The 22899-nt window shown below is 55.8% G+C and overlaps 2 protein-coding genes across 5 annotated transcripts; both read left to right on the top strand.

Moving 5' to 3' along the window:
- The first annotated feature begins 4981 nt into the window (after positions 1-4981).
- On the top strand, positions 4982-16873 carry LMAN1L (lectin, mannose binding 1 like). 4 transcript variants are annotated; one of them, XM_059879335.1, is made up of 14 exons: positions 4988-5288; positions 7837-7991; positions 8105-8212; positions 8304-8362; positions 9796-9895; positions 10266-10386; positions 11174-11229; positions 11829-11961; positions 12236-12387; positions 12619-12727; positions 13675-13742; positions 14608-14731; positions 15389-15516; positions 16572-16873. In XM_059879335.1, the coding sequence occupies exons 1-14, from the start codon at positions 5111-5113 to the stop codon at positions 16650-16652; spliced, it is 1572 nt and encodes a 523-aa protein (XP_059735318.1). In that variant the 5' UTR covers positions 4988-5110; the 3' UTR covers positions 16653-16873. The 4 variants fall into 4 exon arrangements, with proteins under 4 accessions (XP_059735319.1, XP_059735318.1, XP_059735317.1 ...); XM_059879334.1 differs by having other exon boundaries at positions 13652-13742; XM_005222016.5 differs by lacking the exon at positions 12619-12727 and having other exon boundaries at positions 4994-5288.
- Positions 16874-17684: 811 nt separating this feature from the next.
- Positions 17685-22485, top strand: CPLX3 (complexin 3). The gene is made up of 3 exons (NM_001077889.1): positions 17685-17947; positions 19086-19173; positions 20866-22485. The coding sequence occupies exons 1-3, from the start codon at positions 17784-17786 to the stop codon at positions 21088-21090; spliced, it is 477 nt and encodes a 158-aa protein (NP_001071357.1). The 5' UTR covers positions 17685-17783; the 3' UTR covers positions 21091-22485.
- The last annotated feature ends 414 nt before the right edge of the window (positions 22486-22899 follow it).

The raw sequence follows: 22899 nt of genomic DNA, 5'->3' as shown, positions 1-22899 counted from the left end.
CAAGAAGTACGAATCTTATTTTCCTGTCCTGCCCACGAGGGTTGGGGAGACCAGGCCCCTCTCTAGGGCCCCATCGCCCCGGCCCTGTTCCCCCCGCCGTGTCCCGTGTCCGTGTCGCCTCGGTCGCCCCGTGTCTGCGCTTGACCATGTTGCAGTGTTTGCATGCGCCCGAGGCAGACGTCTGTCAGGGGCTTGGAGTCCGTGTGCCGCTGCCGCCCACCCACCTGCCTTGTGAGATGGAATCGTAATAAACCACTCCATGAGGACCCCGCTGCCCGGTCTCGGCGCTTCATCCACCGAGCCTGCCTATCCCACCCGGCCCCCCATCCCTGTGCCATCTTGTCCATCCCCCTGTCTCTTGTGAGTGAGGCTGTGCTTGCCCTGTGAGGGGGGCAGGGTGGGGAGCACTGCGGGGAGATGTAGCCACCGCCTTGTGTCAGCTGCACGAGCGAGTGTCCTGTGTCTGCCGTGAAGGAGTTCTCACCACCTGCCTCCCTCAACGTCCCGCTGCCAGGCAGGCCTGGCCCTGGGGCCGTCCTGGGCTTGGGTCCCGCCCGCCGGCATCCCAACTGCCTCTCCTGCTGTGTTGTTCAGGCCCACAGCACAGGGAGGGCTGGAGCATGGATGCGGGAGAAAGCCAGGCCTGACGTGCTGGACATGGGCTCCCCTTGGTAGGAGGCAGGATAAACGTCTCTTGCCGATGAGACGTGACCGCGATGGGGAGGCTCTGAGCTGCTGGCCGTTCTCACAGCTCCCCTGAGACGGGGCATCGCTGACCCCGCCCCATGTGCGCCCAGCCCTGCGGGGCACAGATGGAGAAGGCAGACTGGCCCTGGGTTCCGCAGGGTCAGTGCAGAGCCTCTGAGGGTTCACGTCATTCACTGAGACAGGCAGCTCGTAGAGTGTCCCCTTGTCCTTGGGGCTCTGACCTGTCCTCTCCCAGCCTGCAGGACCTGAAATCCAGGCCGTTCTGACTGTACAGGACGCCTCGGGGCTGCTCCTCAGCCCACTGTGGTCGGGCCCCATCACCTCCCGCAGCTCAGTGCTGCTGCCTCACCTCCCCCAGTTTGTTTTCTCTGCACACAGCCAGATGCATTTTTTAAAAAGCCAGACCATTCACTCAACAACACACACTTGGATCCCTGCAGTGTGGTGGGACTAGGGTTCAGCAGTGAGCAAAACGGACCCTGTGGAGTTGACAGTTGGGAAGACGATCACATAGACAAACTGAGAGGTGCTGTGGAAGAAACGAGTAGCGTGGGAATCAGACCTTATGTGTAGGTCAGGGAGGGCTTCCCGGAAGAGGCAGCATGTAAGCTGAGATGGGAAGGATGAGTGAGAGGGTGGGTAGCAGCATTTCAAGAGGGAGGAGCCAGCAGGTTCCCTGCTTCTCAGAGGACACAGGAGAGGAAAACAGTCTGCTGTTGGGGTTAGCTGCAAGGAGGTCACTGGGGACTTTGGCAAGACTCAAGTTTGGTGGGGGTGGAGTCCGGATCACCATCACAGTGGCTAGAGGAGGTGCAAGGACTGCAGGAAGGTAGACAGTCTGTGAAGGAATCCAGCTGTAATGAAGAAAGGATTTTTAAGGCAGTAGAGGCTTAAGCAAATATGACTGCCAAAGGGAAGGACGTTTACCTCGGGATCGTGTCCACATACTGAGAGGGAGGTGGACAGTAGAGAGGGGAGGGCACAGTAGTGATTTCAAGTGGGAGCTTGCCAAGGGCGAGGTTGGCAGCTGGAATCCAGAGCATGAGGGGCAGTGGGTCTGCAATGGGAGAGGGACCGTCCTGGTGAGTTGCCGAGGAGAGGCTACCACACAGTGGCACACTGGTAGACGACTGTCACTCAGGCCTAGGGCCGGGGTCGGGGGTGGGGGCTCTGATCTAAAGTGTGCTGGCATCCACTGTGCCCAATACCAGAGTGGACTTCACGCTCCCAACCTGACTTTGCTGAAAGCGGGGATCTGGGTGCCTTTTGATGATCAGCTCTCACTGACTGGTCCAGAAACCAGCTCAGGTTCAGAAAGCTCCAAAGATGCCCGTGGCCATGGGGTCACAAGAGGGGCCAAGCAGATGACATAACGGAGAATTGTGCCAAGTGTGACAAGCAAGAGTGAAGGGACGAGGTCCGGCTGATGGGGCCCTGTGGGAGTGCGGGCGCAGGGGCCAGAGATTCCACCTGGTGGGTGAGCCCCCTCCTGCCCCCAGTCCTTCATTACTTCTCCACCCCTTCACAGTTCAATTCCCCCCCTTTCTTCTCTCTCACCCTTCGCTGTGCTCTCCTGGCCGCTGGCACATCATAGACGAGTGAGAGGGTTTCTCCCCCAAGGCGCTCATGGACCTGGGGGAACCTGCTCAGAACTCAGTTCAGTACCCAGAAATCTGGTGGGCGTCACACTGCCACCCAGGCCAGGGAGGCAGAGGACAGAGGGAGCTTCTCAGACAGTGGGGGACCGTCGGGGACAGAGAGGGAGGGTGATCCTGCCAAAGGAAGGGCACTGCCTGGACAAAGGGAGTGAGCTGAGAGGAAGTTGAGAGGCTTAAGTGTGGCCGGGGCTAAGGGGCCAAGGGATGCAGTTTGGGAGCAAGTGAGGCTAAAGAAAGCGGGGCCTAGACCCCAGCTGGCTTTGCAGGCCCCGTGAGAAGTTTAACTCTATGCAAAGATGACCAATAACAACAGGATTGGAGGCAGAGTTTGGCCAGCTCTGCATTTTAGAGAGATGATTCTGGCTGCAGTCTGGCTAGAGTGAATGGGGACAGGGAGATGGTGGGAAGGCTGACAGGCCAGGCGGGAGGTGACTGATGGAGGCCTGGGCTGGGGGACCTGGTAGGAGGTGGAGAGGAAGATGAACGCAGGTGGTGTTTACTGAGCTGAGTTCTGCCCCTCTTTGTTCTAATGGATGCATTATCTCATGTAACCCTCCAAACAACCCTTGGAGAGAGACACTATTATTATCTCCAGTTTACAGATAAGGTATGTGAGGCTTGGAGAGATTAAAGCGTCAGGTAACAGTTTGAGGCTGGTGGGAGCAATTGAAGAGCTTACCAACTGCTGAGGAGCAGAAGGGGCCGTGGAAGGGTTCTGGGGACACTCCAGTCTCTGGCTTGGTAAGGTGGGTGGTGCCACCCATGACACCCCAGCCCTGGAGGAGGATGTGCTGGGGGTTGCAGAAGAGTTTGGTTTGGATTTGTGGCCTGGGAGCCTTTGTGACATCCAAGCAGAAAGGTCCCCTCCAGAGTTAAATGTTTATTTGGGCCTGTGACTCCAGGAGAAGCTGGGCTGAAAGCAGAGATTTGGGGATCGTGGGCACAGAGAAGGTGTCATGGTGTGGACGAGCTTGGCCAGGTAGCATGTGGAGCCTCTGGAGAGATGGGAGGGACCAGGAAGGGACAAGAGTGACCAAGAAGCAATTCCTGGGCTGGCTGGGGGCAGCAGAGAGGCAGGTGAGCGCTGGGGTGGGGGTTCTCAGAGCAGGGGGAAGGGAGGGGTGTCCACAGCGTTTCACGTTGCGGAGGCTGTTTGAGAAGTGTCCACTGGGCGCAGAGAGTGGGCATCGTCAGGCCTTGCTGGAACAGTTTTCATGGGGCACCGGGGTGGGGCGTGCAGGAGCTGGGAGCACTTAGGGGGCGGCAAGGAAGCAGGGCTGGAGGGGAGCCCACATTTCCACAGCTCGGCTGCGAAAAGGAAGGGGGAGAAGCGAGTGGAGGTGGTTGAGGGCTCAGTGTAGAGAAATGAAGTTCTTGTTTTAGCATGTCCTAAAATTTTCCATTTGCAGCCGTGGTTTTAATTAACTTGTAGAGCTTCAGTATCTTAATTCTACTGGGGGTTTACAAAGTACAGTAAAACTTAAGCTGTCCAGAATTCTTGGAGCCACTCTGGAAAACCAAAATTTATTTGGATGAAAATATTTGAGATACAGGATTTTTTTTAGCTTAAAAAAAAAAAAAAATCATTTGGCTGCTTCAGGGCTTAGTTGCACCACGTGGAATCTCTTGTTGCAAGATGCAGGCTTCTCTAGTTGTGGCACGTGGGCTTAGCTGCTCTGCAGCCTGTGGGATCTTAGTTCTCCGACCAGAGATCGAACCCACGTCCCCCGCATTGCTAGGCAGATTCTTAACCACTGGACCACCAAGGGGAGTCCCAGGATTTCTAATTTTTTACAAACTTCTTTCATTATGGAAATTATCAAACATATAAAAGTAGAGATTAGAATACAAGGAACCCTCACGTCCCTACTACCCAACTTTAAGAGTTATCAACTCAAGGCCAATTCTTGGCCATGCACACCCTGTTCCCCTCCTCCCACCCAAGTTCTAGGAGATTTGGGAGCAAATCCTAATGTTATATCAATTCATCCATAAAGCTTTAGTATATTTCTCCAGAAGACATAAGACTTTAAAAAGACATTCTACCACAACCCCATTATTATTCCTAAAAATTCTAATAAGAATCCCTTAATCAAATATCCATTGATCAAATTTCCCCATCTCATTTTTCCCATTACAAGGTCCATGCATTGCATTTATTTGCTCTGTCTCTTAAGGCTCCCTTTCTATTTTCACATAATTCCTTTCTTTTTTTTTATTTATTTTCACATAATTTCTTTGTTGAGGAAACCTGGTTGCTCAGAGGCATGAGCGTTTGGAATATGGGAGAGAGCTGAGAATCACGACAGTGAGAGCAGGACAGGGAAGGATGGGGGACGGTGATGGCCAGACAGCAGGGACAGCCATCTGTGGGAAGGAGCCAGGACGCCGGGGCCCATCCCAGGCAGGGAGGAAAGTCAGAGCTGCTGGGGGTGGCTCGTCCCAGTGATCCCCCTGAGGCCCTGCAGCCACAGGGACAGAAGGAAGGAGGAAGGATGGCCAGAGCTCAGGTTGGCAGGAGGTCAGGCTGCCTCATCGGGCTGGAGGTAAAGGGTGGGGCGGGGCCTGAGATCAGGCCTGGAAGGAACAGGATGTCTGTGCTGGGGAGGGAGGGAGAGGACAGTGCCAAAACCCCAGGTTCTGGGTCATCCTGGCTCCTCCCCACCTGGCCCTAGCCCAGGAGCCCCTCCCTATCCTCCCAGCTGCAAATCTACCCTGGGGCTCCGATACTAGATCCCTTCGCCATGAGGGTGGTCCGTGGCCTGGATCCCTTGCTCTGCCTTCTCCTCCTTGTACTCCTGGACCCCCACAGCCCCGAGATGGGCCATCTGCCTCAGCGAAGATTTGAGTACAAGCTCAGCTTCAAAGGACCGAGGCTGGCATTGCCTGGGGTTGGAATACCCTTCTGGAGCCATCACGGAGGTAAAATGTCGGGTGAGGACCAGCCATTCCCAGTGTTCCTCAGAACACTGGAGAGGCTGACAGGCTCTGGGTGGCCGTGACTGGGTGGGGAGTGGGCCTGCCAGTACAGCCACTGCCCAAGACGGGGCCAGGCCTGGGGCAGACAGTGCCAGGGGCCCCAGGACCCCCCAACCCCGACCTGTCTCCTGCTCCACCTCCACAGCCCCACCCCTACCTGTCCGCCTCAGCTTCTCCTCTCTGCCTCTCCCCTTCTCTGCCCTGGGACTTCTCTCTCTCCTTCTCTTCTTACCTCTCCTTGGAGAAGCCTTCACCACCCTGCCTCATGGACCTGTGCACATACACACACATGCTAATAGGCTGAGTCTCGGACTCACAGACGCAATGCAGCTTGGATCTGCACAGCCGATCCTCTGGCACTACACTGTCAGGTTGGGGCTGTCCAGGAGACCTGGGGCAGCCTGGAGGGAGGCAGCCACGTGGCCAGCTGTTTCACCAGAGAGGGCCCCAGCCCTGCCCTGTGTGTGTGTTGGGCGGAAGCAAGCATGAGAGCATCTTAGCCCATACGTTGTATTCAAGGCCTTCCAAACCCAGACCTACAAAGAATCTGTCTTTTACTCCGTCTTGTTCTAAAAAGATTTTTGAGGACTTATATGGACCTATGCAACTGAGAGGAATTTAAATTAGGAGTGAGCCAGAAGAATGAGACATAGTGTTAGGACTGAGGCATGAAATGAGTCCAGGAACATGGCTTGCTGCCAAAAGATATGCTGTTAAGCCTGCCCACTCTTCAGAGTTGAGCCATGAAACTGGTTTAGAGCCTCCTAGCAGCCAAACCAAAGAGAGAAAGCAGATCCATTGTGTATTTTTGTGTCTATGAGATGTAATGTCTGAAAAACAGCATCATTCCTGAGACTAGAGCAAATATCCCTTTAAGAAGACAGGCCTTCTTAGCAGGTTTAGGCCTGGTTCTCCCTCACAAAGCCCCAGGAGGTAAACAAAGGAGGAGGCTGTTCCCCATAGCTCGGAGCAGGCCCTGCCTCAGGCCCAGGATGGCAGGACCACACTCATTGTTCTGGGCCATGCCAAGTCTGGGGTGTTCCAGGACATATGGGGGAGCAGAGGCACATTCTTCAAGGTCACTCAGAGATATGCTCACTGTCCATTCACTCATTCATCCTTTTATCTGACTCACCCCCATGTCCTCTGTGCCCCGCCCAGAGACACAGGGCTGAGTCAATTTCGAGGATCCTGCAGTCTGCAGTGAGGTCCCCTGAACAATCCACCGGAGGCCCAGTGCAGAAGTGGGGCAGACATGGGCAACCTCTGCCTCCTGCATGCTACTTCAGAGGCGGTGGTGGCTCCCAAGGGCTCCAGCCCTCCTGGCCTTGAAGCCTCTGAGCCTCCCTACCCCCAGCTCTGGCCGCTGCTGAGCAAACAGGCTGGATTAGCAGTCTCCAGGACATGCTGGCAGGGTCTGGGCCCTGGGCCAGGTTCCAGGCTGGCAGGCCGCAGGGGAGTGGAGGCAGCTGGGGCAGGGCCTCTGGTCTCCCTTCTCCATTTCCTGCCAAACCTGCCTCAGTTTCTCACTCCTTCCTTCCCTCTCCCCCCATCCCACTCACATCAGTGGTAATTCTCACACTCACTCCATCCCTCACGGCCAGTTCCCACCTCTGCTTTCGTGCTTTCCCCACCTTGGGATGCCCCCTAGGTGCCCCCACCAGGAAGGCCCACCTCTGTCTGGACATACCCGTGTATCCACAGCCTGGAGTCCTGGCCCTCCGCCTGGTTATTCTCTCAGGGTGCTGCTCCCCTGTGTTCGTGGTCTCCGGCCTGTCCTTCCCCTCATAGGCCTCTCTTTCCTCCTCTGAGAAACACAACGCTCCCATGCTCACTTGCTCAGTCATGTCTGACTCTGCAACCCCGTGGACTGTAGCCCGCCAGGCTCTTCTCTCCAGGGGACTCTCCAGGCAGGAATACTGGAGTGGGTTGACATTCCCTTTGGACACAAATCTCTCTCATGGTGGAAATGACTTGTACTTTGGAGTCAGAGGGAGCTGGGTTCCCATTCATTTAGTTCCTTAATTTTTCTGAGCCTCAGCTTCCTCATCTATAAAATGGGGCCTTGGGACTTCCCTGGTGGTCCCATGGTTAAGACTCTAAGCTTCCACTGCTGGGGTCATGGGTTCGATCCCTGGTTGGGGAACTAAGATCCCCCGTGCCATATGGCCAAAAATAGTATAATAAATAATTAAAAGATAAAATGGGGCCCTATAAAAGCAAGCTGCACAGACTTGCAATGAGGCTTATGTGAGAATGCAGGTAAAGAGCCCCATGTATGTCTGGAGACTTCATTCACCTTCCCTCCCCCTGGCAGAGACCCAATCCCCACTTCTTCGGTGGATTCCACTGTCTGACCAGCCAGCTTATGACCTATTGGCTGTGATGTTCCCTCCTTCCTCCTTCTGGAGCCCAGTCTAGACCAGTGAGAGAGAGTGATGGGGGAGCAGGGGCTGGTGGGGCCCAGGCCCTGAGCTGCCCTGGCCCGCAGATGCCATCCCGGGCCTGGAGGAAGTACGGCTGGCCCCATCCATGCGGAACCGGAGTGGCGCCGTGTGGAGTACAAACCCCGTCCTCTTCCCTGCCTGGGAGGTGGAGATACAGATGAGGGTGACCGGGCCGGGGCGCTGGGGAGCCCAGGGCATGGTAAGTGGTCCCCACGAAGGTCCGGCAGAAGGGTGGGTCAGAGGAGCTGGTGGTGAGCCCGGGGTTCCAGGGTCCTGCAGCGACCCCTGAGCTGAGCAGCTGCGGACCCACAGGCCGTGTGGTACACCCGGGGCAGGGGCCAGGTAGGCCCTGTACTGGGGGAGCCAGACTTGGGGGACGGCATTGGGATCCTCTTCGACTCCTCAGCCCAAGATCCCCAGGTGAGTGGTGGTCTCCTGCCCGTCGTCCCGCCCACACCCTCACCCTCCGCCCTGTGCCCGGGTCTCAGGCTGCTTGTCCCCTCCCACACAGAACAGCCCTGCCATCTATGTGCTGGCCAGAGACAGGCACACTCTCTACGAGCCGCTTGGGTAAGGGCCCGCCTGGCTTGACCCCTACCTCATTCCTGGGCTGCGAGGAGCTCGGTGGTCCACACACAGAGAGCCCCCCTCCTAGGGCAGTGCCTCCTTGCTGCCCTCACATCTGAGCTGATGACACTGCCCAGGGCCCCCCTCTCACTAGGTCCCAGCCAAGCCTCCTCCAGGGCCTGGGACCAGGGTTGGCTTGCTCTTCTTGGGAATTACTCCACGGAGTCCTCAATTCACTGAACCCAACAGCCCCAGGGCAGCGGGGGTAGTGAAATGACGCAGAGTGAGGCCCGTGGTCAGTGTTTTCACTCCCATCATCTCCTCTTGACACTCTTGAGAAGTGGGGATTGTTAGGCCCCAATTACAGGTGAAGACGTTGAGCCCAGAGAGGAGAAGTGATTTGCCCCAGGTCACACAGCTGTGCCCGGAGCTGAGGTTTGAGGCCAGACTTGCCGGTCGAGGGTCCACGCCCTTTCCCGCACCAGCTGCCTGCCTGCCTGCCAGCACTGTCCCTTTCTCTCCGATGACGTGGCTCCCCATCCCTCTGTAGCCAGCATGCCTCCTCAGTAGCTGGGCCAGTTCATCAGTGTCTCTTAGCAAACATCCCTCTTAGCTCATAACAATTAGAATAATTGCTAACATTTACGACCTGAGCTTACTGTACGCCAGGCACTGCGCCAAGCACTTCACGCTCATGGCTTGGTTAACCCTCATAACAAGGTTATGAGGTAGTTCCAATTATTATTCTCATTTTAAAGATGGAGGAACTCGGATTTGGAAAGGTGAGGCAACTTGCCCAAGGTACAGGGGCTCAGAGGGCAAACACACGCCCCCGGGGCCCCGTCCCCTGCTCGGTGCTGCCCCCTCTTGGCCGAAGGCTGTGGTGACGGGCTCGCTGCCATCAGAGCCTCTGTGTGTCCATGAGCCCAGACACACTCAGGATGTCTCAGCACTCCTAACTCTCTGGACCAGCTGCTTCACCCCCGCGGGGAGGCTGGCTGGTCATCTTGTCCTTGGCTGCTAGGGTGGGTCTCGTGCTGTCTGTCCTGCTATGGGCCAAGAGTGGCAGAAAGGAGAAGAAAGAGAAGCCGTACCCAGAGGGAAGCCAGTGGGAGACCGTGGAGGCGGTGGTGGGCCTGGGGAATTGTGGGTAGAAATCCCACTGTTGGCCCAGGCTGAGCCCTAGGGAAGCGTCTCAGGGCGGGCCTCGGCCTCTTCTGTGGATTCCAAGTCCCAGCGTTCTGCCAGGCAAGGCTCGCTTTCCCGCTCCTCTCTCTTCTGCTGCGAGAGCAGAATACAGCAATGGAGGCTGGAGCTAGACCAGTACCATTGGGGGCGGGTGGCACTGCAGGCCTGGGCAGCACGGCCTCTGGGACCACCCCTACTGGTTAGGCCTTGGGTCCTGTGTGGCCTGGCTGGATTCCAAGTGCCCACAGGGATGGAGGCAGCCTGCTGCTGGGCTCCTGCCGCCAGGACTTCCGGAACCGGCCGTACCCCTTCAGAGCACGGATCACCTACTGGGGGCAGAGGCTGCGTGTGAGTCGTCCCTCCTGCCTTTGTGGGTCTACTGGGCAGGAAGTGCGGGTTACAGGGCTCAGAGTTCTGTGGATTCCCACGATCCCACAGACACACCTGTAACAGCACACGTGGTCCCTGGCACATGCAGGCAACACCCATAGGGATCCCTGCTCTCTACACAGACTCCTAACTTGCCCCCAGCACATTCCTGGGAGAGCTGGCACAAGCCCAGGTGTGCGAGCCCCTCCACATCACTCTGATTCCAAGCTTCCCGCCCGCCTTCCGGGTCAGGGAGCCAGTGAGTCAGGTGGGGACACTGCCTCTGCTGGGGCTGGGAGAGAGACGTGGGCTCCCCCTGTGAGGGACTCATGCCCTTTGTGTCCCTCAGGTGTCCTTGAACAGCGGCCTCACTCCCAGTGGCCCAGATGAGGTCTGTGTCGATGTGGGGCCCTTGCTTTTGGCCCCTGGAGGTTTCTTTGGGGTCTCGGCGGCCACGAGTATCCTGGCAGGTGAGGGCCTTCTGGGCAGAGGAGTGGTGCCCACTGAACACCCCTTCTAAGAAGCACTAGGGTGGGGCCAGCCAGTTCCTCACTGTGGGACACAGGAAAGCCACAAACTCTCTCTGGACCTCTGTTACCATCTGGGGAAGGTCGTGTCTGCCTTGCAGAGTTGATGAAAGTCTCAAATGGAGTAAAACACAAGTCACTTCCATTTCACTGTTGGCTCCACAAGGGTCCCTAGCTGGGATCTGTGGGGCAAGAGGAAGAGGGACAGCCATGGGGGACATCTAGGAAATGGAGCAAAAGGATGTGATGTAACAGACAGCCTGTGGAGGAGGCTGCAATCAGAGAGCAGGGTGCAATCAGAGGTGGCGTCCTGGAACGCCAGGACTTCGGTGTTTAGACTCCAGGCGCTGGGGAGCCATGGCAGGTTTCTAAGGAGGAGAGTGACGTGGTCAGAGTCATGAGGAGGAGGAGGAGGCCCCTGTGTGGTTCTGCCAGTAGCAGCCAGGCTCTGGGCCTGAGTGTATTGCTTTGCCTGTGGCCATGGCTCTAGGTCAGGAACATCCAGTTTTCCCATTCACTGGGGGTCCCCCTCTACCTCTCTGTTGGAGTCAACCCTCACAGCCCACCCGTCTGCTCATCTGATCCTCACACCTTTCCTATGAAGAGACGCAAGATGAGGGTCAGAGCTGCTCAAAGTCACCCAGATCTCTTGCCTGCCTGGAACATAATGGAGGCCGGGGGTGAGGGCTGAGGGAGTGAGTTCCCTTCCCTTCGCTACCCTGCTTTCTAGATGACCATGATGTCCTGTCCTTCCTGACCTTCAGTCTGTGGGAACCGGGTCCAGAGGTAACGCCGAACCTGGGCCTTCCCTGGGGGGAGGGCTGGGGGAGAAGCAGCCCAGTGATCCCTCCCCTTCCCGGATGCTCTGCTCACGTCCAGCTGTCAGACCTGTCATTCCAACGCTTATCTCTACCTGCTTGCAGAGCTCTACTCAGGCCAAGCCTTGTGCAGGGAAGTGCTAGGGGCCAGAGGTGACCCAGAGCCAGGCCCTGTCCTCAAAGAGCTGTGGGAGCACTGAGGGGTCCTAACCAGCCAGGGGAGCATGGCAAAGATGAGCTTGAAGGAACAGAGGGAGTAGCATAGACACAGGCCTGAGGGAGCTGCTGGGGTCTGGGCCACAGTGGGAGAGAAGGGTGTAAAGACTGGCAGTGCAGCAGGGCTGGGAGGACTGGGCCAGGTGGCTGAGCTGAGGGAGAACTAGGTGTGTGTGTGAGTATGTGTGTGTGTGTGTGTGTGCGCGAGTGTGGCGGAGGTACGGCAGGGCTGGGAGGACTGGGTCTATGCCAGGGTGGCTGTTTGGTCAGGGAGGGGGACAGGGCTTGAGGGAGGCCCTGTGGGAAGACTCCTCTGGGTTTGGGGCCTGAGTTTGTGTCTTCTTTCTCCAGCCTCCCTCACAGCCCTTCCTGGAGACGGAGCAGCTCCGCCTGGCAAAGCAGCTGGAAGGGCTGCAGGCAAGGCTGGGCCTGGGCACCAAGGAAGACATGACTCCAGAGCTGAACTATGGAGTCTGGGAAGAGGGTAGGGACCCAGAGAACAGGCAGGTGGGCCAGGGACTCGACTGAGGGTCACAGTATCCTCTTCCGTTCAAACCAAGAGCCCTTTAACCAGCGGGAAGGGGGCGCCTGAGGAGGCTGTATCTAAGCAGGCTCTGCCCCATCACCCAGACACATCTTTCCAGGGGAGTCCTGGAGGCAGAAGCCACACGTTTCTGCCCCTCCAAGGTGGCTTCAAAAGACAGGCTCTGTTGCCCACCCCAGCGGCCTGCCTGCCCCCACTCTGCCTTGATCCCCAGGGGAACAAAGCTTCGGCCTGGAGGAGACACTGCACAGACACAGCCAGATCCTTCAGGCCCTCCAGGGCCTCTCCAAGCACTTGATGCAGGCTGAGCGGCAATGGAAGCAGCAGCTGGGGTCCCCAGGCCACATCAGGCCTGAAGGAGGCTGGGTGAGTGGTCCTTCGAGCACCCAAGGGTCTGCCTACAGGCCCTGAGAAGCCGAGCTCCATAGGCACCAGATCTGATGGCACCAGTGAGCTCTCTCTGTCCAGAAAGAGGGGCAAGCACTACCCGGGAACTCATCTCCCCCAAGGTCTGGAGAGATAGGAGTGCGTGCATGCGTGCCTAGTCACTTCAGTCGTGTCTGACTCTTTGTGGCCCCATGGACTGTATCCCACCAGGCTCCTCTGTCCATGGGGCAAGAATACTGGAGTGGGATGCCATGCCCTTCTCTAGATCTTCCCAACCCAGGGATCGAACTCGCGTCTCTTGTGTCTTTTGCATTGGCAGGTGTGTTCTTCACCACTAGTGCCACCTGGGAAGCCCTGGAGGGAAAGGAGGGCAGGGGTGAAATGCTGCAACTGGCAGGGTGGCATGGATCTGCGAGGCAGGGGAGTGAGGTGGGGGCTGGGGGGCTTGGCACAAGCAAAGGCCCACAGAGCCCATGGCTGGGGCTGGGGAAAGGAGTTGCCAGGTATTTAGACGCGGATCTCTAGACAAGTGACAAAAATAGACTGGGTGCTTATTTGCATGTAGCTCCACATGTGATCTGATTCACATACGCTTGCTTAATGCTCAGATGCACCAGAAGCCTCGTTTCCCCTCCACTGCCATCCTGGCTTCTCCCCCCCGGGAATCACGTCCCGTGGCAGACCCAGCCTGGGGCCTGAGAGCTGAGCTCAGTCAAGATGTTAGACGCCCGGCAGAAGAGGCCAGTGGCTCCTGTGAGCTGGGCTCTGGCAGCTCGAGGTTTGAATCGTGTCCTCAGGACACAGCAGCTGAGGACAGAGCAGCCCAGAGCAGCCGAGCCTGGGCTGCTGGAATAGGGCAGAAGGGAGGCACCAGGTCCTCCAAGGCCACGTCTCCCTGATCCTACTGCCAGGCCCAGGACTCCCCCTGCCAGGCTCCACCCACCCCTGAGAGAGGTGGCTCCCTCTCCAGGTCACTGGGCAAGATGCCAGCCCAAGCACTGGGAGTTGACTGGCTGGGACCCGGGTAGGGGGTGGGGATGGGGAGGGAGGGGGAAAGGGGACTTCTCAGGGAGAAGGGTTTGGGAGGAGGGGAAAATCAGAAGCCCAGATGCAAAGGGTCAGATAAACCTAGTGTATCCCAAATGAGGGCCCAGGTAATGGAGTGAGGCCTCTAGAAGGAAGAGGGCTGCAAATCCCCAGGGAAGGTGAACCCTTCTCAGAGGGGCTGTGCCCTGGGCCCTAGAGAAGAGGCTGGTACCCCTGCAGGACTCAGCCAAGGTCAGCGCCCTACTCCTTGGACAGCGGACTCTGCTGCAAGACCTGCAAGAGATGAGGTAAGGGCACCCAGAGAGGAGGGTCCTGGGGGAGAGGGAAGAGGAGTCCCCACCCACCAACTTGCTTCTCTGCCGGAAGACCCCCCCATCAGTCCTTTAATGCTTTCATCATCTCCTGAGCAGCAAGCACAAAGCCTGGAAAACAGGGAGGGGTGTGGGGCAGAGTTAGGTTTGTTGAACTGAGCTGAATTTAACTGAATCAAGTTTAAAGTTTTGAAACTCCTGGTTTAAACACAACTCCCTGAGACATTCCCACCCCAGGGAGGGTTAGTAAAATCGAGCCTTCCTTCAGTGATAGCTTCTGGAAGGAGGGGACATTTTGAGGAGGTTCTTGGAGGGAACACAACCAGAAGCAGGCCCAGTTGGGGGATGGGCAGTCCCTGACTTCATTTTACCCCCCTCTGGCCCCTTAGCATCTCACTCTAGGCCCAGGCCTCTGGAGTTACCCATGGAGCCATAGGGGCAGGGGGTCACCTTGATGCCATGGGAGGAGAGGGGCTTCAGGCCATATGCTGTGGCTGCACCCCAACCCCAGCCCTCCTCTCTACATCTAGATTCCCTGGGGCTGGGAACATGAGGAGGAAGAGAATCTAAATCCCTGGGGGCCAGGGACGGAAGGCATAGCCCAGGGAGCCTGGGGTTGGGATGGACAGCTTAAGGGAGATGCTTCTCTGAGCTAAAGTGTCTCAAGGAGAAGCTCTGGGTTGGGGGGAGGACCACCAGTCCCCAAAAGGGGCCTTATGGGTGGTGCCTGTTCCTCACCCAGGTGCTGCCTTTGAGGATTATGGGAAATCCATAATTAGGTACTTTGGGTGCAATCAGAAGGGATAATGGGTTCTCTCCCTCGGTTTCCACTCTGTATCAGGGATGCAGCTGCTCACATGGCCTCAAGAGCCCAGGTCTTCTACCTGCCTGTGGGCACCAAGCATCATTTCTCAGAGCTGGCCCAGATCCTGAGCCTCCTGCAGAAGGACCTGCGGGGCCCAGCGGTGAGAGGGACAGGAGCGAGGACCACGGGGCTCAGCCTCCTTCTAGCACTTCCACAGCCCCAGGCCCCTCCTGCCTTTGCCCTTCCCCCCTGGGACTCCTGTCAGGCACACCTGTGTCCGTGTCTGTGTGTGCATGCACACGGGCATGCAGGCACAAGGATTGCATCTTCTCTCTGCCTTCTCTGCTCTCTGGAGAGTCCCACAGACTGTCAGTACCAGCAGGGCCCTGGAGATCACTTGGTCCAACTCCCACAATGACCAGAAGATAAATGGGAATAGGCTGTGCCCAAGATCATTCAAAGCTTAGTGGTGAAATCCGCTCTTTCCTGTGCCCTACTCCATCTTGCTCTTTTCCTTGCCCTCTCCATCACCTTGTCTTTTGCTCTGTATTTCTCTCTCTCACTTATCTCTAGAGCCTTCGGTCCCCTGAAGATCCCAGGTCCCAGGCCCTCCTGGCTGTTCCCACAAATAGGGACATAAGACCTGGGGTGGGGAAGCAGCTTTGTACCCTGCCCCCTCTGCGAGTTCCCTGGATGAGAGCCAGGGTACCCCAACACTGAGAGAGGGAAACAAAACCCCACAGTGGTCCAGATTCCAGGTCCCCTCCCTCCTTCTGAGTAAGAAGCTGATCTAAGATCTTAGAACATCTCTTTTCAGAGAGCAGCAGCCAAGGACCCTCGCTCACCTGGCAGGTCCCCAAGGGTTTCCTCGTGCCTGCAGCCTGGCATCTTCCTGTTCTTCCTCTTCATCCAGACTGTAGGCTTCTTCTGCTATGTACACTTCAGGTGGGCATTCCCATGCGCAGGACTTCCCACACCTACCTGGCATCTCTTGGGTCTGGACCACAGAGATTCAGTTTGAGAGAGGGGATACTAAGATTCCAGTGGGGAGATCCACATGACTTACCAGCTGGCAAGGAGCACTGCCCAAGTTAGGGCCCATTTTTTCCATAGAGATGTGGACTACCTGCTCAGCTGCTGGTCCCATCTGAGTCCTCTCTTCACAGAATTCACTCTCTAATGTGAGAAACTGACAAGTAACTAACAGTCACATCCTTTGTGATCAGGGCCATGATAGCAGGAAGCTCAGGGGCTTAAAAAGTGCTTGAAAAAGCACTAGAGCCAGCTTGGGGAGATCAGGTAATCACATGGAAGGGATATTTCATATGGATCATCAAGGCAACTAGGAATGTTTCAAGCCCAACAAGATAAGTAAAAGCATTGATGTAGAGGAAACATCATGAGAAAAGACGTGGAAGCATGAAAAAAAATATATATTTTGGAGAAAAAGTGGCAAGTTCGGTACTGCTAGAGCTAAATGTTTGTGAAACTGGGCAAAGAGAATTTAAAAGTTTGGGGGCATGTCACAGTTTATGCTTGATGAATGTTTGTAAACGAGTAAGACATTTAGAGATGTAAGATGTGCTAAGGAGCTCAGAAATGGGGCAGTCCTTGTCGGTGGTTTTTCAAGACAAGGAATCAGTGCAGGCTGTGATGGTCCTGGAGGAGGAGTGGAGTATGCTGAATTTCAAAAGCAGAATGGGAGAGGAGATGGCCTGCAGCTGTGCAGAACAGCAAAGGTATGAGGGTGGAAATGATGACAGGCTTATGTTACACAGGAGTGTGATGGTAGTCATAAGGCTGGAGCCACTTGGACAGAATTTGAATACCAGGAAGAAAGTGTGGTACTGATGGAGCAGACCAAGGTGTCATAGAAGTTCTCAGAGCAGGGGGTGCTGTGGTCCAGGGAGTGTAGGGTGGTGAGTGCAGTAAATATAAAGATCCTGGTCTCAAGAACCCAGAAGGGAGAAGCCCAAGTGACTGTCTTCTCTCCCTGGCAGCAAGCAGAAGCTGGACAAGGGCCTTCAGGACTATTTGTCCACATGCAGCCTTCCTCTGAGTTCTACACCACAAATCCCTAGGGTCTTGGGGGCTCTTCGGAGGCAGCCCTTCTCCCCCAGCATACAGGCGTGACCTCCTTCAAAGCCCTGATGAAATGTCCACTTCTCATCACTAGGAAGTCAACATGTACCTGGGGGTAGAGGGTTTGGCTGGTGTCTTCTGCCTCTGGGTACCTAGCTCCTACCCACACCTTAGCTTTTGGGGACATCCACCCTTATTAAAGGCAATTTCTCGCTTCCCATGCTTTGATGTGCTCATTTACCTTCCAGTATCACCTTAATCTCTGAAGACTTCAACTTCTTCCAGATGGTCACTGGGAGTGGGCTCCAAGCAGGCAAGGAGGCCCAGGGCTGGCTTGACTGCCAAAAAACCAGATACCCCATAGGCCTGAACTCAGGACTATGGTGGGAGATGGCATCACTAATGTGTATAATTCTGTCCCCAAATTCACCCAAAACAAGGAAGGGTGCCTCCAAGTGCCCTTCCTGGTCCAGCCCAGCCAGCATCACCAATGAACAACTCTCTCCCTTCTCCCTGGAGCTCCAGGGGTCAGCAGGGCAGGCGCGTGACCGAGAACTCTGAGAGGCAACCAATGGAGCCATAATTGGGATTCCCCACTCTCTGGTCTCCCTCCCTTTCTCAGCATCAAGCTCTTTGGGCAGCTGCTAGGGCGGCAGGTTGGAAAGAAGGTTGGGGCAGAGCCCAGGGCTACTCACACCTCCCAGCTGAAATCCTGGTTATCAGCCATCCGGGGGAGAAGGAAGTAGGGATAGCAGGGTTCTGGGGCGCATAAAAGCACAAGTCATTCCCCTGGGGAGCGACCCCCCCCCCCCTTTAACGGCAGCCCCAATCCGTTGTCAGCAGTGCCCAGCGGAGCTTGGCATGGAAGGAGGCACGTTGGGGAGGCGGGAGTGAGGCGCGGACACGTGGTCCAGTCTGCTCAGCCCCGTGCATGCCCCCCGCCCCCTGTGAGGAGGGGTTTGGGGCTATGGAGGCGGGCCCGGGCAGGGGCGGGCGGTGGGCGGTGCAGAGCGTGGGGCGCCTGCCTGCGGCGGGAGCTGTCCCTGAGACCTAGTGCTGAAGTAGGAGCGGACGTGCCTGGGTGCCCGCCGCGTGGTAACCGGCGCCCGGTGCCCGGGTCAGCGAAGACCATGGCGTTCATGGTGAAGACCATGGTGGGCGGCCAGCTGAAGAACCTCACTGGGAGCCTGGGGGGCGGCGAGGACAAGGGGGACGGGGACAAGTCGGCCGCCGAAGCGCAGGGCATGAGCCGAGAGGAGTATGAGGAGTATCAGAAGCAACTGGTGGAAGAGAAGTGAGTGGCATCCCTTCCTGGCTCCAATGGCCCTCCCCATCCCCCAAGAGGCCCCCGGCCCACCCTTAGGGCAGTCTCAGACCCCGAGCCCCTCCCCTACTTTTCCAGACTAGGTAAGGGCCGGGCCCTCTAGCCTGTCCCCAGAGCCACCCCATGTCTAACCTAGAACCCCGCTCCACTTTTACATTTGGGCCCAGAGGGAGTGGGGGCAGGGGCGACAGGGGCCTGAGACGATGTGGGGGCACGTGCATTTCTGACGAAACAAGTAATCCCTTAATCCGATCTGGTCTCAGCCGTCTGTGTCTTCCAACTGGAGCTCCTCTCAGCCTGAGGCTCAGAGAAAAGCGCTGCAGCTGAGGGAGAATCAGTCATGGAGACAGATCCTGAGATGAGGGCACTCTTGTGTGCGGACAATGCTGGGACAGAGATGTACCTGGAGTGGAGTTAGGGGCTCAGCTCCACACTAGGCTGCTTGGGTCAGATCCTGGCTTCGCTTCTTTTTTGCTGGGTGACCCTAGGCAAGTTCCTTAACCTTTCTGTGCCTCAGTTTCTTCTTCTGTAAAATGTGGGTGGTGATAAAACATGCCGTATATGTTTATGAGGGTTAATACTTAATGCACATAAACCCCTTAGCAAGACACCTGGCACATGGCAAACCATTAAATGTTAGCTATTATTTCACTTAATCATGATAACAGTTTTGTGAGCTGCAAAATCTTATCCTCATTTTACAAAACGGGAAAATAAATGATTTACTCAAAGACAAAAAGTGGTAGCTGAGCCAGGATGCGAACCCGTGTCTGTCCCAAATACTTTTCCCCACACTGACACAACCTGTCAGAAAAAGAAAAGACAGACCGAGTCAGATGCCACCTATGTTAGGGTCCGGAAAGCCAGACAGACGTGCCCTGATAGCTGCATCGGGCGACGTGTGTGGAGGCAATAAAGGGCACTGTGATACCAGGGAGAGACAGTGAAGATTGATCTTGGCTGGTCAGAGCACCCAACATACCGGCCGGCGCGGGTGGGAGCCAAGTAAACTTCGGCTAGGACATAGAGACCCTTCCCGCCGCCTTCCTCGCAGGCCCCGCCCATTTTCTCAGCCCCGGCGGTGATTCCGCCCCCGGTGCCCCCACAGGATGGAGCGGGACGCGCAGTTCACGCAGAGGAAGGCAGAGCGGGCCACGCTGCGGAGCCACTTCCGAGACAAATATCGGCTGCCCAAGGTAAGCTTAGGACCCTGGGCTGCAAGACACATCCGGGACCCCGAGCTGTGGGCTCCGGACCCCTTTGCCGTACTCCTGGCACTGCAACGCTCAAGGAGTGTTTGATTAAATTAACGATTCTCTCACTCCTTCACTCATTCACGGTTAATTAGTGCCTGCCAAGGGCCAGGGCTTGATGCTGACAGGTAGCCCAGTCCAGATGGGTTTGTGTTTCTGGAGTCAATCCAGGCCCCTTCTCTCCTCCAACCCCCACTCACCCAACCCAGAGTCAGGCCTAGGCAGATGAAGAGTTGGAAGGCAGTAGATTCTACCTCAGGGGTAAAATCTCTTGGCACTTCTAAACACCCAGGGAGGGAGGTGGACAGAGAGAAGGCAGCACCTTCTGTGTGCTTGATCTTCATGCCCTTACCTAACCCTTCAGTAACTCTGCCAGGTAGCTACTACCCACATCTACAGATAAGGAAACTGAGGCTCAGAGAGATTAAGGGACTTGGCTATGGTCATACACAGCCAGAGAGTGATGGGAGTGGGAAAAGAGATCAAGCCCGTACATGCTGAGCCTGCACTTGCTCCCAGACCCCTGGTTCCTTCCAAAGTATGAAGTCTGTCTGCAGATAGTAAAGTACCCCCTTGATTGCCCAAGTAGCTAGGAGGATGTCTCCTCTAGGCTCTGCAGCATCAGATGATCATGTAAGAGTTCTGTTCCTGTTGCCTAAGGAGGGAACTGAGGCACAGGCCACTCCCCCTGCCCAGAAGCTAGACTCTGAGGAGAAAAGGAAGCACAGGCTACACCTGAACTTGATCTTCCACTTGAATTGGAGGATTAGATATGTGAACGTCATATTCACTCATTCAGTACATGTTTACTGAGCCCCTGGCTGCCTCTGATTTCCCACAGGGCACTAGTCTTTTGAAAATCTCTCAAAGGAAGACTCAAACTCAGCTAGGAATGGATCATTCCTCAAATGCTTGCACTAAGGGTATAAGAGAAACAACTCTGCCATCAGAGAACTCTGAGTCCCCTAGGAGAGAGAAGACTTGGCTGTAACTGAGTAGGACATAAAGTGGAAAGCCAAAGAGCCCCCAAAGGGACAGGGAAGTGCAATGAACATCAGTAGGTAGGTGCTGTGCAAAGAGGACACAGACGTTGGAATGAGGGATACAGGTTTACATTTAGCTCCCCCACTTCCTAGTGCTGTGACTTTGGGCAAATTACTAAAGTTATCTGAGCCTCAATTTCCTTATTTGTAAAATGGAGAAAATAACACCTACCTCACAGTGGTGTTGTGAGCATTAAAAGCACTCAGCTCAGTGTCAGCCATGTGATAGGTGTTGGATGAATGGAATCCATCACTGTGATGGGTAACATTCTTCAGTGTAGTTAATGACAGTCAACACACAACTTAGCTGACTCAGTCTGACTCCGAAGTATTTTTATGTTGTCATTACTCACTGCGCTAGTGTCTCACCTTCAGTATCTCAGGGTGAAGTCAGGCCGTGTGAAAGGGCAAGGTCTCCATATCCAAGCGTCAAAAGCTTGATTCTGGTATGGAGAAGGGGGGCTGAGTTCACTGGAACCTGGAGTTCCAGAATCCTGGGGCCTGGAACACAGTCCAGGCTCCTCCTTGCCCCTCAACTCTGAGTCCCCACAGACCTGCAACCCCATCGCACCCCTTTCCCTCTTCCCTTCAGAACGAGACAGACGAGAGCCAGATCCAGATGGCAGGTGGAGATGTGGAGCTGCCCCGGGAGCTGGCCAAGATGATTGAGGAGGACACAGAGGAGGAGGAGGAGAGGGCCTCGGTCCTTGGGCAGCTGGCCAGCCTCCCTGGCTTGGACCTCGGCTCACTCAAGGACAAGGCCCACAGCACATTGGGGGACCTCAAGCAATCAGCTGAGAAGTGCCACATCATGTGACTACTTCCCCTGGGGTTACCCACGGGGGTGACCAGAGGGCTGGGCCCACACAAGCGCTGAGAGCATGTCTCAGCTTCCAGGGACCCATATCCCATCTTGGCTTTGTCTCCCTGCCCCAGGCCAGCCCCAGGACCCTTCTCATCCAGGGCTCCAGTCTGCCTTCTGCTCTCACCCTCTCCACTGGGAGCAAAGTTCCCATTCCTCACCCTACCCCTCAGGACCCACCATCCCTACTCAGCCTGGGAAGGTCTCCCAGGATTGTAGGAATAGACCTGACCCTCTCTGACCATGGCCCCAGTTCCTGCACACAGGAGAACCCATAGAGGGACACACAGAGGGACACAGAGATCCTGGTGTGCTCAGAGGGGTATGTCACAGATGCATCCTGGCACACAGAGACACAAACACGGGCCAGCTCCCCTGGGTGCCTAGCTCCTCTAGACACCAACACTCAGATATGCTCAGGGGAGCTTTAAGCAGACACTCACAACAGACAGGAGGCCTGAGTTCAAGTCTCCACATTTACTCTCCTTAAAACCCACCACCCTTTCTGGGCCTCAAGTCATTGTCTATACAACTGGAATGGACTGGGTGATTTCTAAGACTTCCTAGCTTGGCCTCCCTGACCCTTGAGAGTCAGTCCCACACCCCTCCTTGGGTAGAGCAGCAGCTGCAGCCATAGTCTCAAGCGGCTGCCACTGTGGGCTCTGGCTCTTGGAAGCTGAGTGATGCTATGTGAGGGGCTTAGTGCCAAGGATGAAGCTGGCACTGAACAGTAGCCCAGGAGGCTCCAGGCCGTCTCTGGGCCCAGGGCCCAGCCAATTTCTTTTCTGTTCCTGTAGAACTCTCCCTGGATTCCATAGCTGGATTTCCTCTCTTAGTTCAGTGAAAAATAAAAATTCCAAATGACTTGCCTATTTCACTTCTTACTGACCTCCAGGAGTCTCAGGTTTCACAGGCCCCTAACCTTGGCCTTGGAGGGGTATTCTCTACCTCCTCATCCACAGCTTCATAGGAGTGCCAGCTCCTATAAGATACTCAAGCAGTCACCTAGATGGGCTGCACCAGGGAAGGCAGGGCCTCTGGGGCATTACCTGAGCCTGCAGGAGGGGCTGACTCAACCACAGCTGTCTCTGGCACCTGTGCCGATCCCCTTCCACATCTTGGCCATCGAAGGTGTAACAAAACGAAGGCAGGGCAACTGCCTTCCAGCCCAGGCACTACTGTGTGACTTTGAGCAGGTCCCTTTCCCTCTCTGAGCCTGTTTCCTCCCTCGCTGTGATATTAAGAGCCCCACTCAATAATAATAACACCTGTTTCACAGGGTGGCCATTTGTAAAGCCCTTGGCACATGGACCATATCAATAAATGGTAACTTGTTCTTAAAAAAAAAAAGTGTAGAGTCCAAATCTCATCCTGCTCACCTATGTGTGTGTCCCGAGGGTGGGGGTTATCCAGGAGACCAACCAGGAGGCTCTGCAAGCAGGCCATCTCAGAGGCCTGCGAGGAGCAAGGTGCTACAGGCAGATCCTGGTGCCCCTGTTTCACACAGGACTGTAGAGAAGCCAGCCAAGATTTATAGGCAGAAGAGCCATCTTGGGGTTTGGTTTCAAGGGCAAAGCTTCCATTAGGTTCCTTTGTAAAATAAGAACAAGAAACATAAAACCTGTGCAGTAGGTAATGTGGGGAGGGAGAGGTGGGAGAGAAAGAGAGGACGATGAGTTAGGATGGGAGAAGACCCTATAGAGCTTTAACTAACCAGCCCAAAGAGAACAAATCAAACCACCAAGGAATAACAACAATCTCCAT

Source organism: Bos taurus, chromosome 21 (genome assembly GCF_002263795.3).
Source record: "Bos taurus isolate L1 Dominette 01449 registration number 42190680 breed Hereford chromosome 21, ARS-UCD2.0, whole genome shotgun sequence".
In the NCBI taxonomy this organism is placed as follows: domain Eukaryota; kingdom Metazoa; phylum Chordata; class Mammalia; order Artiodactyla; family Bovidae; genus Bos; species Bos taurus.
This window is presented reverse-complemented; position numbering and strand designations above follow the sequence as displayed.

What these genes read in the sequence shown, in the direction of transcription:
- LMAN1L (XM_059879334.1), top strand. Translation starts at nt 5,111, where the DNA reads ATGAGGGTGGTCCGTGGCCTGGATCCCTTGCTCTGCCTTCTCCTCCTT. An exon ending in TCAGGCCTGAAGGAGGCTGG is followed by an intron (nt 12,388 to 12,618) that starts GTGAGTGGTCCT and finishes GTATCCCACCAG; the next exon opens with GCTCCTCTGTCCATGGGGCA. An exon ending in AGGACCTGCGGGGCCCAGCG is followed by an intron (nt 14,732 to 15,388) that starts GTGAGAGGGACA and finishes ATCTCTTTTCAG; the next exon opens with AGAGCAGCAGCCAAGGACCC.
- CPLX3 (NM_001077889.1), top strand. Translation starts at nt 17,784, where the DNA reads ATGGCGTTCATGGTGAAGACCATGGTGGGCGGCCAGCTGAAGAACCTC. An exon ending in AAGCAACTGGTGGAAGAGAA is followed by an intron (nt 17,948 to 19,085) that starts GTGAGTGGCATC and finishes GTGCCCCCACAG; the next exon opens with GATGGAGCGGGACGCGCAGT. An exon ending in ACAAATATCGGCTGCCCAAG is followed by an intron (nt 19,174 to 20,865) that starts GTAAGCTTAGGA and finishes TCTTCCCTTCAG; the next exon opens with AACGAGACAGACGAGAGCCA.